Source organism: Eupeodes corollae, chromosome 1, assembly GCF_945859685.1.
Source record: "Eupeodes corollae chromosome 1, idEupCoro1.1, whole genome shotgun sequence".
NCBI classification, from domain to species: Eukaryota; Metazoa; Arthropoda; class Insecta; order Diptera; family Syrphidae; genus Eupeodes; species Eupeodes corollae.
Genome location: NC_079147.1, coordinates 180,495,997 through 180,513,289, shown reverse-complemented (window position 1 = coordinate 180,513,289; position 17,293 = coordinate 180,495,997). Strand labels below are relative to the sequence as shown.

Below are 17,293 nucleotides of genomic sequence, written 5' to 3'. Positions count from 1 at the left end.
TAAAATTATATGACAACATAATTCATGTAAAATCTCCTAAATGAATTTGATGAAAACCCACTTAAGTCATTTTGGTTGATTTTACCAAGTAAATTTCTTCGTGTATTCCACCTCACCATAAATCCGTATCCTTACAGATTGAATGTGTGTGATTGAGCGAGAACGACAATGTAGTGAATAGGGGCTAGCGAACAAGGACGAAGGACCCACTTTTGAAAGAATATGTACCCATACAACAAACACATAACAAATCACACTGGGGGTGTGTTCTTAATTCTGAGAAAGTTTTCAACCCTCTTGCATCTGCAGAGTACAGCGAGGCTAAGAGTAGGCCGGGTTGTTTCCATAGCAAAAGCTTGAAAAATAAGGGATGCTGATGGAGGACACACACTCTCCTTCTTCTCGCTAAGGACGACTATGACGACGACGATGATGATGATGACGATTATGAAATAATTTTCCTGATGTTGATGGGTAAATTCAAACTCATTTCAACCGTCAACGAGTGTGGTGTCGCAAAGTCGTAAAGTCGCAAAGTCGGTTTAAGAACTAAAACTATTTTGTGTGTGCTTTTCCTCTGCATCCGCATTTCTAACTGAAACTGACTTTTCTTCTTCTGATTTATTTTTAATTACATTTTTCCAAATAAATTAAAAATAATGTCGATACAATTAAGCGATCACAGTAACAATAAACAAGGGACTTTAGTTGCTAAAACACCATTTTCAATTGATCATATATTATGTCAAAATAATTTAAATAACAATAATAACAACACTAACAACAATAACAATAATAATTGTGATACAACAAAAAGTGCAGTTAGTACAGGTGACAAAGTTATTGGTTTAAAAACTTCAGTGTCAGCAGCAGCGGCGGCCGCGGCAGCATCTATTTTGAATGGAAAAATTAGTGAGAATGAAAAACCTAAGGAATCTTTGTCAATGGCAGCGTCTGCAGCTGCGGCGGCTTCAGGACACCATCAACACCATCATCACCATCGGGAAGAAGAGGAATATCAAAGGATAATTCAAAATCATAGGTAATTTCTGTTACGAATAAAAATGGCCTCAAGTTATAAAATACTATTATGAGCAATATACATGCATATGTGGAAAGCCGAAAAACGGAGCTTTAGTGATAGAAAAATGTAATTTACATACATTTTTCGTTTTTGGAAGAACATTTTTGGATGTTCGTCAAAAGGACTTAAGTCAGAAACTGGTCATTAAAACAAATATATATTTTTGTCTGTCTTATTGCTGTTAGTGCTCAACGTAAAAAAAGACCGTTACACCAAATCCAAAACCTAACATACATTTTTTGACTTAAGACCTTTTTACCTAACTCCAATATATTATTGGTCGACTTAATCTTAGGCGACTTACGAAAAACACCCAAATCTTATTTAGAGTAGCGAACATTAGAAGTTATATCTTTTAAGACGTTTTGTAGGGAATGATACCAGTCTTTAATATGAAATAAATTATAGGTCTTAAGCATTAATTTTTATGAATGAAAGTAGTATATTAATTATATTTTTAAAAAAGACAGAAAAACTGTCAGTCTGTACACCGTCGCACCAGATGGGACCAAACGATCTTGGGCGTTTCAAATATCTACAACTTTTATGTTTCTTCTTCAAATTAAATGAAATTTAGGGCATATTATCTGCAATACTCGTATAAGTTGAGTGCGTATATATTTCGACATTTTTTGAAATTGAACTCATTGTTTATGAGTATTACAAAATTTGCAAAATGTTAAAATATAATTTAAGTATTCAAATTTTAAAAAATGATGAAAATCAATACATAAAATAAGATTTGATTTTTTGATTTCATTCTTTGTTTGATTCCTGAAACTTACAATTTTTACTTTAGTAATTTAAAAAAAATCCAAACGGTAAATGACGCATGAAGAAAAAAAAAAACATTTTGTATGGTTGTGACTTTTATTTGTTATGTTTTTGAATAAAAAATCTATATTTCAAATCCGAAATCTTTTGAAAACTGTAAATACTATTTTGAGTTTTTTTGAAAGGTAATATTTTAATGACTGAATATAGTTTTGAATTAAATGAATTTAGGGAAAAAAGATACTGGAATAATGCTCGGATAAGGCACATGCCATATTTCAAACAGCTTATTTTTTGGAAAATGGATTGAAAAATTATTAAAACTAGAAGGACATTTTACAAATCAAATCTATGATCTAAAAAATGTGGGCAATACATTTTTTAACCATTGATACCTACAATACTTTGTAATTTTTCCAATAGTTCAGGATGTAGAAGGTTCGAAAACACAAGTATCTAATACTCCGTTGTACCAACAATTAAGCTTCGCCAAACAATTCTTTCATTTTGTTTCCTAGACTCGATCAAGTATGAAAAACATCTTCGATCGTAGCAGGCCATGAGCATTTTTTAGCATTTTGTGGGCGGAAGATGGCTAGTGATACTAATTATACATGCTTACGTAAAATTGGGCGATTTCAAAAGTGCATTGAACAAATTTTAAAACTTTTTTGATAATAAAACTAAATTTTCAACGGATGGAAACATTTTACTTTTGATTCTAAAATAACAATGAAAAACCAACAGAAACAATAATTATATTCATATACAAGTATATTTTTTTGTTCATTAAAATTAATTATTAAATGCAAACGAAATTAATTTTTTAAAGAACTTTATTCAGAAACTTATATAAAATATTTGAATTCAAACTTTTTCTTCCTGAAATTTTACAAACAACATTTAATTTATAAACAATTTTAGCAACAAAGACAAACAAAATAATGTTCCGACAAGAACACATTTTGTACTATGAGACCCTGTCGCGACATTTTTTAATTTATGAAAGTTTTCGAAATCATTTTTTAGACGCTCAAGCTCGTTTGGTCCCATAGTGCGTTGCGTTGGTACTTGGTACTACTGTCTAAACCACTGAAGTGATTTTCTAACAAACTGAAACTATGGACATTTCTTTGGGATAAAAAAATAAATATTTATTTTAATTTTTAAACAAGTAAAATTTTTTTCAAAATTGTATTACTGGTTAAATGAGTTGATTAATAATTTAGTTGTATATTTTTAACTTTAAGAATGCTTTTTATATTTCGGCATAAAACTTTATACCAATTTGCTATATATTAGATTAGATAAGCTATTTCCTATTTGATAGCTACTCTATTAAAAAAGTTTCTTAAAGTAATAGTTAACATTTTATTAAAAATACTTGAAATTTTGTAATTAAGTAAGTTATTGAATTTTTGTTAGGATAATAACGACGTAATTTTTAACTTTTTGACTTTCCATATGAAGTTATTTCTCTACGTGCTAAATAAGTACAAAATCAACAACGACACATTTCCCACCTCATATAATGTTCAAGAAAAAAAAATTATATTAACTTTGGATTTTTTATGCAACGAAGAATAAAGTTTTTGACATTTGGTAAAATTTTGAGAAAATCGAAGTAACGGAGTAAGAAACTAAAAAAAAACACTAATTAAAGTTGGTAAACATTTATTATCGACTCTTATATCTTGGCAAAAATTAAAGATACTCTCTTGAAAATAGTCTTATGTTACAAAAATATTGTTTTTCACATTTAAAATTTTAAGAAAAATCCAACACTCATAAGCTTTATAAAAATAAAGAACCTACAAGAAATACTATGCAATACTAAGGTAAAAACTGAATGAATATTTCGAGTATAAATGAAGGTAAGTTATTTCATTCTACGCAAAATTGTATTGTTAACTTACAAACATTTTTTAAGAAAAATCCTATTGGATTTTTCTTAAGAAATAAAATTTCTACAAAAATTAATAAAAAATTGTTTTTGACTAAAAATGATAAAAAAATGATAAAAAATGAAATGAAGCTCATTTTTTCGTTTGAATATATTATTGCTAACTATTACTTTATAGAAAACTTAAACTGACAACTTTATTTTTTTAAACTTACAAAAACAACAAAAAAAACTTATAAGAACTGTTTTTTAACTCAAGTATTATGAAAACAAAGAAAGAAATTGACTTCGATTTTTTGTACCTCACAACAAATAGTTTTATTAACTTTTTGTTAAAGTTTTAGAAAAATCGACCGACGGTTACGGATGGGAAGTTCTCAGTGTGGGTGGCATGCCACCCTCTTTTTTAAATAATATATCGAATAATGTAAGGATTTGTTTCGCGTTTTTAAGATTATCTCAATAACAAACATTTAACTTTACTTGAATATTAAAAAGATAATTTAAAAAAGTAAGAATTTTTAAACAATTGTCAAATCTTAAAAATTAAAAAGATACTGGAATACGATTCACAATCATAAGTTCCCATTAATACCCTTTAAAATGGTATTTTTTGTGAAATTAGCCATATTATCATTAAAGGAACTTAGAAAACTGTTTCATGTTAAAATATTTGAAGCGTTGAGTCTTTTTCCTATTTTTGAAAGGCTTTTTTTTAAATAAAATTCCTTGGATGAGATAAAATAAATTTCTTTATTTATTCTGATGATATCCAAGTTCAGAACCGATGTTTGGAAATGTTTTAATAGTGTTTTCATACTAAGCTTGTATGACGTCATATTGCTTAAAAATAATACGTTTTTTTTAATATTGTAGAATTGAAAGAAAATACGCTCCACAATTTCGTCAAACGAACTGCTGCATATTAAGAATTTGTTAACAAGTAGTACAAATAATTTAATTTTTTTTAATTTAATTATAAAATAAGTTTGTCTTAAAAAATGTAAATGACACTGAAATAATCAAAACAAAAACAATGATTTACTTATGTATTTATTTAGAAAACCGTTAAAGCGTTTTCTTAAATATTGTTTGTATTAAATATATAACATTTTTCAATTTAAATTTAAAATTTAAAAATATTTTGTGTGCACAGTTATTTACAACTTATTACCATAAATTTAATATTTGATTTTCGTAAATAAATGATGAGGTATAGAATGTTGAAAAAAATAATAAAATACTTTTTTTTAAATCCAAAAACAAACAATTAAATGTTTGACCATCAAATACTATTAATCCAGTTTAAGAGCTGGTATGGAACACAAATTATTGAGACCAATTTATTGTTTTTTTTAGAAAACTTCAAACAAAATAACGGTTCTATTTCTTTAATATTGAAAGAAGCCAAGTTAAGAAAAAACATTCTAGAGAAAATGTAATAAAAATCTATCTATCTATCTATCGGGCTCTTTTTGAGAAAATTCGTTTTTTTATATTTATCAAAAAATGTATATGGCTCACACATAAGTTACTGCTATTTTCAATCCTAAGAAAAAATGAAAAAAGGCTAACGCGATTCTGCTTTAAACCTTAATTTCGACTTTGGAACTCAGTAGACCCAATGGTTTTGGTTGTAGGAGCGAGGATAGACAAACAGACCAGGAGATTTCATTATAATCTAAGGGATTATTCTTTGTATAAAATATGACATAAATTTGGTTTCCATCAAGACCACCCCTATGTTCCCATTTTAAACGCTGTACAAAAGACGTGTTCCAAAAAGGGTTGGAGTTAAAAAACTATATTTAAAATATTGTATGTGTGCAAATTTTGTATTACAAAATTCTATATGAACCAAATTCTGTGCGGTCAAAATTCTGTAGAAAAAAATCTAGTTAGTCAACATTCCTGTACTTCGTTTTAGTCTTTTGTAGTATAGAATTTTTAAAATAAAATATTTTGGGAATAAAATTTTCCATTCATCTTAGATTGCAAAACATTTTAAGACAAAAACATGCTTTTATTTTTTAAAATGAACATTCAAAGATATTTGTGTGTACTTAAATAGTAAAAAGTTGTTATTTTTAAGATCATATCGATATTTTCAGAAAGCGTTTTTGGAGTTGCATGCATTTACTGGTTTTTATTGATGATTTTTTTAAATTATGATACAAAATTTGTTCTGGTTTTCAAAAGGAAATCCATTACTTTAGGTGTTGGCTTTTTTCTACTGATATTTTGAAAGCAGAACTTTCAATATGTAAGGATACATTATTTTGTGATGAGAAATACGGAGAAACAGTGTTATGAAAAACAGTGTTTTGTGCATACAGCATTTTGTAATACGGTGGTCTTAGTTAACAGTACTTTGAAATACATAATTATGACTAAACAATTCTGAAAAACAGTATTTCGAACCACTCTCATTCGACATTACACTATTTGCAACTTTTTTTCCAAGGACTTTAAGTCGACAAAAATATTTTGACAATGATTCCAAATTGTTGAAACACCTTGCGTTGCTTGAACGTACCGATATTGGCAGATTTTTTACTGAACCAGTATACTGTATAGACTATAGTCTCAAATTTGGCCACCGAATGTTGAAGAGTCGATTTTGAAGGGCCAACACGTCTACCGTAAAAAAGTTGCACGCAACGTTTTCGTTAACGAACACTCATTTTGATAATAAAATTTTATCATTTGGACGTGCTGTTCAATCGTGTAACTGGCATGCTGATTTGACATAAGCAACTTAATAATAAGCAAAAGATTTGACAGATGTCAACAAAAAAATGAGAGTCAAAATCTAACCAATTGAAAAACATTTCATTCAATACAAAATTAATTCAATATTTAAATTTAATTTAAAATAAGCTTATCAATAATTTCATTATTTTCTATTTTTTTTTAGATTTAAAATCTCCGATCGTCTTCCACCACCACCATCTCAACAACAACAATCCCAACTGCCATCTAACATTCAACAACCTAGTTTCAATGGCAACCATCCGCCTAGTTCTGGTATTTTATATCCAAATTCAGCATACAGTGATCATGGATTCCTTCAAATGACATTGGGGTATTTGTCACCATCCTCTGGAGCTTATAAATCTGTCGACCCGTACTTTTTATCTCAAGGTACTTATTAAACTTAATTTATATTTTTTTTAATGCAATCATTAATGACTTCAACAATGAGATTGTATTCAATAACTTCACTTATAGATTGCAAATTATGCTATCTTCGTTAACTTGTAACAATTGCAATCATTTGTTACTCCCATTCATTTTTTACATCATTCAATTGAATGCAATCTTTGAGAATTCATGAATTCTTTTTTGAGTTCATAAAATGATTTTAAAGACTGCATACTTTTACATGGCTATTGTGCGTGTATTTTACTAGTCGTTGTCAAAAAATGTATATTCAAATAATTTTTTAACATTTAGATGACAGTTGTTTCATCTGTAATACTGCAAAATCTGAATATTCGATTGTCCATCCAGTGAAAGCTTTTAAGTCCACAAAGTTTCAGTTCTTATTGTAGAGAGCAGAGAAAATGCTTACACTTAGAATTTTCCAGAAGCATGACAGAAATGGAAACGAAACCATCTTATTTTTATTATCACTTGGAATTGATAAGATCTGTTTGTTTTACTGTTCATACGACATTCATACAAATAAGATAACTTTATTCTGAATTTGACTCAAAAGTTGGTCAAGAAATATCTGTTTTACTATCAAATCAAGTATGCTTCAGTCAAAATGAAAGCTGAGCTTCTTATTTTATGAGATGTTAAAACAAGATTTTTATGAAGTAAACATGTTTAAAAGTTATTGACATCTGAAAAGTAAATTATTGCCTTTGTCTAAACTTACGTTCAAGGAATGCAGTTGTTGTTTTAACCTGTACAGTACCTTAACCGAATATACCTTCCCAAAGAAAAACTCTTCTATTTTTTGACACTTCTTAATTATTTATGAATATTCTAGAGCAGTAACCCTTGGTCCGGTGTATGTGTTTTTTTTTATTTCAACGGGCCCAAACACTTCGAAAATGTCCTTTATATTTTGGGCGATAATTTACTTAAAAAGTTTTTTCAAAAACAAAACACTCACCACATCCCTTCGGAAACGACAGCGGGAATGGGAGTGTCGCAACCATAATTTTTTAATCGATTTATCAAAAAGTTTTCGGTTTCTAATTAAAAACACACACAATAACCTTTTCACACAAACCCACATCATTCGCATTTAGATATTTACGAAACGATACATTTTCTATATATATCAGCAGGTCTTTTTGGGGGTGGTCATCTATTTGGTGGTGCTGGATGTGGTGTCCCAGAACTGGCCCTCGGCATTGGAATGGGAGTGAATGCACTTAGACACTGCCGTAGACGTAAGGCACGCACAGTCTTCAGTGATCCGCAGTTGTCCGGGTTGGAGAAACGTTTCGAAGCACAAAGATATCTATCGACACCCGAACGTGTGGAGCTAGCTACAGCACTGGGCTTGAGTGAAACTCAAGTCAAGACGTGGTTCCAAAATCGTCGAATGAAACACAAAAAGCAATTGCGTCGCCGGGATGCCAATAATGGTAAGAGAAACTCAAACTCAACCTAACTTAAAATATATGTAATTGGGAGAAAGGGAATTTCTTCAAAGTTTAGTTTCTTTCCAAGTTTCTTGAATATTTCTTGAAAACTTCTTGGCCTTTGATTTGATTGTGCTCACTTTTGAAAATTTTAAAATTCAATTAGGAAAAGTTTTTTGCTCTTTCGAAGAAAACCCCTCGTTCTTTGATTTTAATGCATTTTATGCATTACGCCTTTCGTATACGTTTAGATATTTTTCATTGTCTTGAACAACAAAGGCTGGCCCCGAAATCAAGACTTTGCGTTGTCAATTAATTTGGACGAATTTTATTATACGAATAATTTCAGAACCCGTTGACTTTTCACGTTCCGAAACGACGACGGCTGAAAAGACATCCGGCAATGGCAATAACTCCTCCTCCCATCATGCAGCCACGACAACGGCGGCGTCTTCAGCATCGTCGGCATTGTCTTGTGATTTGGAGAAAGGTTACCCATCAGGCTATGGGTCCAATACGACGTCGACAACTAATGCTGGCCATCACCATCAGCAGCAGCAGCATCATCATCAGCGTTCCCAACATCACCATCATTTGAAAATGCTAAGGACAATATCAGCCTCGTCGGGTGATAGTCTCGTAATGAGTGGCCACCCAGACCAAGATGACTTGACAAGTGATGACAATTCGGAGGATGACGGCAGTGACGTGGATATTGTTGGTGATACAAAAATGTATATGACGTAATAGTAAATTTATGTGAATTGAACAACATCAAGGATGTACGTTGTACATACAAACACAAAAAACACACACATGCAATTTTATTGTATCACAAATTATTTTCAAAAACTTATTCCAATTTTGTAAATAGAATATAAATTTAATTAAATTTCAGAGTGTGCATCTAGTCAGAACGTAGTTTTATTAGGAGTTATAAATAAATAATAATAATTAATTTCAAACTGAGAACGTATATTGTGTAAAATAAAAATTCAACGAAAACATTTAAAAGATAATAATAAATGGGTAAATTGAAGCGAAAGTGGTTTTTTAGTTATATTTTTCTATGTCTACTTCAAAATTTTAACAAGGCATCAGTATTTTTTTAACGTCACACTATGGAGTAAATGCATTAAAAAATTTTTAGAATAAAAAAATATTATTATTTTGAAAGAGAATCGCTGACAAGACTCACTTTGTCAGAATTATTATTACGATCTTCTTCAGAGTCATCTATCGGATGCTCAGATATCAGTATTTTTATTGCTTTTTCGAAAAAGATTTTGTTTCTTTTTTTTACAGGAAGAGGCCTGAGGCTAGTTATAAGAGAGTCAGATCATCAATTAAAACTTATACACTAATAAAATAATTATAGAAACATTATACATATATGTAAACATTGTAATAGTATAAAAAGTTGTTGGGGGTAACAAACGAGAGAGGGGGAGAGGAGTTTCCACTAAGGCACCTCTTCTTATCTAGACGCCAGCGGAGGAACTCCCGAGATGAAATCAACGGTGGCGTCTACAGTTCCAGTAAAGCTGAACTACTTAGTGAACACCTTCTACGACTTATTCGGAGCCCAGGCCTATAAAGAGCGGTTTATCCGGCTTTCCGTCCCTGGAGTTATACCAAGCATCTGAACCTCCAGGTTGGGCAAATGAATTAAGGACAACGAATTTTGGACATGCACATGGAATATTTGGTCCCAGATCACATTCAGCCAAAGAATTAGTGGAGGCCCTAGACTGCTATAAAGCAGACCATCTAGTATATACGATGGGATGGGCCGGGTAAAAAGAGGATGAAAATCTGCGATATTAACTATGTTGACTGCTACCTATAAAACCAACAGCGCTTATTTGGATGCGGCTTTGTCATTGGAGCCAGACTTAGGCAAGAAGTCTTGGGCTATAGGTGCATCAATGAGCGCCCCATGACCATACGCATCAAGGCTAAATTCGGCAACATTAGCCTGATATGCGTGCACGCCCCCACAGAAGAGGAAGATGACAAAACCAAAGATATGTTCTTCGAGCTTTTAGACAAAACATATGAGCAGAGACCTAGCTACGATATTAAAATTGTCCTGGGCGATTTTAATGCCAAGGAATAACACTTCCTTCACGTCAACACTTCCGACAACAGATTCAGGCTCATAGATTTTGCTGCGGGGCGAAACGTCATGGTAGTCAGTACGCGTTCTCCACACCTCAACATCCAATAAGAAACTTGGAGCTCTCCAGATCAACTATATTGCGATCGACGCTAGACACGCTTCCAGGATGTTCGAACTTCCCGAGGAGCTAACATCTACTCGGACCACTACCTCGTTGCAGCCAAGGTAGCACTCCGGGTTTCCAGACCTAAGGCAAAACAGGGAGGTGCTGGGAGAAGGTACAACGTCGAACGGCTACAATCGCAAGAGATCACCAAATCCTTTTCCGACCGAGTTACAAGTAACCTCTCTCGAAGTTCTCTGCTGTCAACACAATGTATCGAAAACCAGTGGCAACATTGCCAAGATGCAATCAGAGAAGCCTCATCTGATGTGCTGGGTTTTAAGCAGCCACTAGCAAAGAACCTTTGGTTTGATGAGAAATGTCGGCAGAGAATATGGAAGGATTCTTCTGCAGACTGTATAACGGTGATGACAAACTAAATTTCGCTGTCAGGCTGGATGATCCATTCAACATAGACGACGAAAGCCAGCAATACTGTTCGTCCGACTTAGACGAAGTAAAGATTGAAATATCTAAGCTGGAGTCTAATAAAGCCGCTGGAGCAGAGGCCTTGAATGCCGAGCTCTTTAAAGCAGCTAGAGATTATTTGGTTAGGACTATGGACAAGCTTATCTATAAGATATGGTTGGAAGAAAGCATGCCCGATGAATGGAACCTCAGTATTATTTGCTCGATTCTGAAAGGAGGAGGCCCTCTAAACTGCACCAACTATAGAGGAATCAGTCTTCTTAATATGGCCATGGAAAATTCACGCTGCTTCAAAAAGGTTGAAAACAACTTAACAAAACTTTTTGATGTCAAAAAAGGTTTTAGACAAGGTGATGCGCTGTCACGCGATTTTTTTAACGTCGTACTTGAAAGAATAGTGCAGAGCTCTCACGTCAATACTAAAGGCATACAGCTAGGGACCGAGCTAGATGGAGAAGTTTGTTGGGTGAGGCTCTAGTACACACAGAACTTAAGTTCATTGAATTAACTAAGATTTCTTAACTCTCGAGAGGGAACGTATAGATCTTTAAGAGATAAAAGAACAAGGCAATCAATACGATAGATAAGTAATAATTAAATAAAGTTATAGCAAACATGGTCCAACGGTTTTATAATGTCTGAATGCCAATAAGCTGACACCTAATACTGTACGAAAGCATTCAATCCTAGTTTAATTGCTACAAAACTTGCTAATTTTTTGAGAACTCTTTCGATTCAACTTTTATATGGCTATCATAATGTGGGACCATACTACGCAGCAGTATTCCAGGTTGGACCTTACATTTGCAACGTTAACGTAAGGATCCTTTAAACCGAAAGAGTTACGTGAGACGAAGTCCAACATGGGGTTAGATCCTTTTTCATCGAAACTCTATTGATTAAACCATTTTGAATGTTGTAATTAAAAACAATAGGTAATAAACGACGGGTAAAAGAAAAACGCTCACATTTGGAAATATTAAGGCTCAATAGATTGGTTTTGCACCGTATATTGTGAACGTATATTGTGTAAAATAAAAATTCAACGAAAACATTTAAAAGATAATAATAAATGGGTAAATTGAAGCGAAAGTGGTTTTTTAGTTATATTTTTCTATGTCTACTTCAAAATTTTAACAAGGCATCAGTATTTTTTTAACGTCACACTATGGAGTAAATGCATTAAAAAATTTTTAGAATAAAAAAATATTATTATTTTGAAAGAGAATCGCTGACAAGACTCACTTTGTCAGAATTATTATTACGATCTTCTTCAGAGTCATCTATCGGATGCTCAGATATCAGTATTTTTATTGCTTTTTCGAAAAAGATTTTGTTTCTTTTTTTTACAGGAAGAGGCCTGAGGCTAGTTATAAGAGAGTCAGATCATCAATTAAAACTTATACACTAATAAAATAATTATAGAAACATTATACATATATGTAAACATTGTAATAGTATAAAAAGTTGTTGGGGGTAACAAACGAGAGAGGGGGAGAGGAGTTTCCACTAAGGCACCTCTTCTTATCTAGACGCCAGCGGAGGAACTCCCGAGATGAAATCAACGGTGGCGTCTACAGTTCCAGTAAAGCTGAACTACTTAGTGAACACCTTCTACGACTTATTCGGAGCCCAGGCCTATAAAGAGCGGTTTATCCGGCTTTCCGTCCCTGGAGTTATACCAAGCATCTGAACCTCCAGGTTGGGCAAATGAATTAAGGACAACGAATTTTGGACATGCACATGGAATATTTGGTCCCAGATCACATTCAGCCAAAGAATTAGTGGAGGCCCTAGACTGCTATAAAGCAGACCATCTAGTATATACGATGGGATGGGCCGGGTAAAAAGAGGATGAAAATCTGCGATATTAACTATGTTGACTGCTACCTATAAAACCAACAGCGCTTATTTGGATGCGGCTTTGTCATTGGAGCCAGACTTAGGCAAGAAGTCTTGGGCTATAGGTGCATCAATGAGCGCCCCATGACCATAAGCATCAAGGCTAAATTCGGCAACATTAGCCTGATATGCGTGCACGCCCCCACAGAAGAGGAAGATGACAAAACCAAAGATATGTTCTTCGAGCTTTTAGACAAAACATATGAGCAGAGACCTAGCTACGATATTAAAATTGTCCTGGGCGATTTTAATGCCAAGGAATAACACTTCCTTCACGTCAACACTTCCGACAACAGATTCAGGCTCATAGATTTTGCTGCGGGGCGAAACGTCATGGTAGTCAGTACGCGTTCTCCACACCTCAACATCCAATAAGAAACTTGGAGCTCTCCAGATCAACTATATTGCGATCGACGCTAGACACGCTTCCAGGATGTTCGAACTTCCCGAGGAGCTAACATCTACTCGGACCACTACCTCGTTGCAGCCAAGGTAGCACTCCGGGTTTCCAGACCTAAGGCAAAACAGGGAGGTGCTGGGAGAAGGTACAACGTCGAACGGCTACAATCGCAAGAGATCACCAAATCCTTTTCCGACCGAGTTACAAGTAACCTCTCTCGAAGTTCTCTGCTGTCAACACAATGTATCGAAAACCAGTGGCAACATTGCCAAGATGCAATCAGAGAAGCCTCATCTGATGTGCTGGGTTTTAAGCAGCCACTAGCAAAGAACCTTTGGTTTGATGAGAAATGTCGGCAGAGAATATGGAAGGATTCTTCTGCAGACTGTATAACGGTGATGACAAACTAAATTTCGCTGTCAGGCTGGATGATCCATTCAACATAGACGACGAAAGCCAGCAATACTGTTCGTCCGACTTAGACGAAGTAAAGATTGAAATATCTAAGCTGGAGTCTAATAAAGCCGCTGGAGCAGAGGCCTTGAATGCCGAGCTCTTTAAAGCAGCTAGAGATTATTTGGTTAGGACTATGGACAAGCTTATCTATAAGATATGGTTGGAAGAAAGCATGCCCGATGAATGGAACCTCAGTATTATTTGCTCGATTCTGAAAGGAGGAGGCCCTCTAAACTGCACCAACTATAGAGGAATCAGTCTTCTTAATATGGCCATGGAAAATTCACGCTGCTTCAAAAAGGTTGAAAACAACTTAACAAAACTTTTTGATGTCAAAAAAGGTTTTAGACAAGGTGATGCGCTGTCACGCGATTTTTTTAACGTCGTACTTGAAAGAATAGTGCAGAGCTCTCACGTCAATACTAAAGGCATACAGCTAGGGACCGAGCTAGATGGAGAAGTTTGTTGGGTGAGGCTCTAGTACACACAGAACTTAAGTTCATTGAATTAACTAAGATTTCTTAACTCTCGAGAGGGAACGTATAGATCTTTAAGAGATAAAAGAACAAGGCAATCAATACGATAGATAAGTAATAATTAAATAAAGTTATAGCAAACATCGTCCAACGGTTTTATAATGTCTGAATGCCAATAAGCTGACACCTAATACTGTACGAAAGCATTCAATCCTAGTTTAATTGCTACAAAACTTGCTAATTTTTTGAGAACTCTTTCGATTCAACTTTTATATGGCTATCATAATGTGGGACCATACTACGCAGCAGTATTCCAGGTTGGACCTTACATTTGCAACGTTAACGTAAGGATCCTTTAAACCGAAAGAGTTACGTGAGACGAAGTCCAACATGGGGTTAGATCCTTTTTCATCGAAACTCTATTGATTAAACCATTTTGAATGTTGTAATTAAAAACAATAGGTAATAAACGACGGGTAAAAGAAAAACGCTCACATTTGGAAATATTAAGGCTCAATAGATTGGTTTTGCACCATTCATTAATTGGTGATATCATTTTGAAGAAGCGCGCAGTCGGTTGAACCTTGAATACATTTAAACAAATTGAGGTTATCTGTAAACAGAAGACCCATTGATTTTGTTAGGATATCAGGGAGGTCGTTAATTAATATACATATGTATAAGGAACAACAATGGACCGAACGCCTGATGTGATAGAAAATGGATTTGATATATTCGAATCTATTCAAACTTGTTGACTTCGTCCTGTAAGATAAGTCAATAACCATTTAAGCATGCTTAAACGAAATCCTATAAATTCTAATTCTTGCAGATTTTATGATGCACCCTTTCAAACTCCTTAGTAAAATTAGTGTAGATAATGTCAACTTGATTACAATTTTGTACTGAATTTATAATAAAATTTGTTAAAATAGTAAGATTGGATTTTGTTGATCTGCCTGATAGAAACCCGTGCTGGATATGTTTTTTTGTATGCAAATTATTTTATCACAAACTATTTTTTTAAATAATTTGGGTATTGAAGATAATTTACTGATAGGTCGTCAACCTAACGCACGACCTTCAACCTAAAGTGACCAAGTCCTTGATCTAACTCCAAGGGCGCGAGCCGGCATAACCGGCTTTATTGTTAGTCAATAAAATTGGTTATGAAAAACTCAGAAAATGCGTTACAAATATCGGGTAGACTCTTATAAGTTACATATTTTTGGAATTTCCATTTGATTTTCTTTTATTTTTAATGAAACTCCAAAAACATTTATTGTTCTTTTTCAAGTTGGATTCCACTGAGTAAACATAATTTTTGTATACAAATTTATTAAGGACATTGACATTTTGTTCCGATACAATGTAAATATTGCACAAAGTGATATTAGATAAAGATTTTCGCAATGATTTATAAACTTTGTTCCTTTTATTACTAAGATTAATAAACCGTCTATTACACCAAGGAGGTTTGGATGCATTTAACATTTTACTTTTAAAAACAAAAAGATCTATGTATTGCTTTCTTTGGAGAGCCATAAGAGTTAGACAAGTAACGAGATTGAAATAACTCAATAATTTAAATGGAACAAGAATAACTCTGAATCAAAGTCCGAATTAATATTCGGCAAATTAAAATGACCTACTTAAATTGCACGTTGGTTACAATTACGCTTTGAGAAAACATACATAAAGTGTGAATTCTTAAAAGCTACAGGAAAGTTTTTTCAACAAAAAACAAAACACATACAATTCAAAAAAATACATGAAATCTTTATTTGAATCAATAGTAGGGTTCATATAACTTTATGTTTGACTGCGCCTCAAATGGTCCATCTGCTTATACCAATGTTGGTATAGTCTTTGGTAGCTTCCAATGCTTTCAGAAAATGAGGTTCATCGCTGAATAGACTATAAAATGGAAGAAGCGGGCGATGTACTTTCTTAACAGAGCACACATTTTGATTATAAAACTCAATAATTTGTTAGCGTTGTTAGTTTGTAAGACGATTCATGGTTTAATTGTAGACCAAATTAAAGATGTTTGACAGTGAAACAAAACGCGAAACGTGAGTCAGCTGTTTAAACCAGTGTTGCCATAAGGATAGCTAAAAAATTACCCTTTTTATTGTAACGTGATACCAAAGAAATATATTTTTGGAAAAAAATCCAATTAACGTTTCTTGTAAATAAATAAAAAATGAAAAAAATATATGTCACCTCGAACATTTTAGCAACAAAAAATGATTTTATCTCCAAAATAATGTGTGCAAAGCTCATCAAGGTCTTTTGTCCTTATACAACCTCGATTTAAATATTTTATTACTGAACGTCAATTTTTTCTCCATGTTACACGCCTTTGGAACTCCCTGCCCACCGCGATGAGAAGTATAAGAAGAGCGAATAGGTTTAAATCTTTAGTGTTTAATTATTTGGCAAATCGTTAATAATATTTATTTTATGATTTTTCTCTTCTTTATTTTCTCTTTTTTACATTTTCACATTTAAATTATATATTTGTACATAGAACCCTTCTTTTTTCTCTTTTTTTTATTAAAAATTTAAATTTTAATCAAAATAAATTAATTTAAAGGCTGCAAAACTTTATAAGACTTATGTCCTACTTTGTAACCGATTTTGAAATAAATAAATACAAATAAAAATACAAGGAAGATAAGCGTTTTCAACATCTAGTAAAGTTTTGAGAAAAATTGAATTGACAGTTTTTTTACAAAAAATAAAACCTAAAAAAACAATACTAAAACTTTGTAAACATTTTTTTTCAACTCAAGTATATTTTCAACATTTAAAAATGTTGGCTTTAAACTATTTTTATCTCACAGAAAATATTGTTTTCGACATTCAAAATTTTGTATAAGAATCCAACAGTCAGTTTTTTAATAAAATGTACACAAAATTAGTAAAAAGTATTGTTCGGTTCTAGATATCTCGTGAACAATAGAAGATATTAACT

The 17,293-nt window shown here is 32.9% G+C and overlaps 1 protein-coding gene across 2 annotated transcripts; it reads left to right on the top strand.

The window, feature by feature from the left end:
• Positions 1–503: 503 nt before the first annotated feature.
• LOC129941442 (brain-specific homeobox protein) lies at positions 504–9,402 on the top strand. Of its 2 annotated transcripts, none has more exons than XM_056050068.1 (4): positions 504–1,042; positions 6,679–6,905; positions 8,066–8,368; positions 8,715–9,402. In XM_056050068.1, the coding sequence occupies exons 1-4, from the start codon at positions 660–662 to the stop codon at positions 9,110–9,112; spliced, it is 1,311 nt and encodes a 436-aa protein (XP_055906043.1). In that variant the 5' UTR covers positions 504–659; the 3' UTR covers positions 9,113–9,402. The 2 variants fall into 2 exon arrangements, with proteins under 2 accessions (XP_055906043.1, XP_055906042.1); XM_056050067.1 differs by having other exon boundaries at positions 8,063–8,368.
• Positions 9,403–17,293: the final 7,891 nt, after the last annotated feature.

Coding starts and splice junctions, on each gene's coding strand:
- LOC129941442 (XM_056050067.1), top strand. CDS start 660: ATGTCGATACAATTAAGCGATCACAGTAACAATAAACAAGGGACTTTA. Junction 1,043..6,678: donor AGGATAATTCAAAATCATAG/GTAATTTCTGTT, acceptor ATTTTTTTTTAG/ATTTAAAATCTCCGATCGTC. Junction 8,369..8,714: donor TCGCCGGGATGCCAATAATG/GTAAGAGAAACT, acceptor GAATAATTTCAG/AACCCGTTGACTTTTCACGT.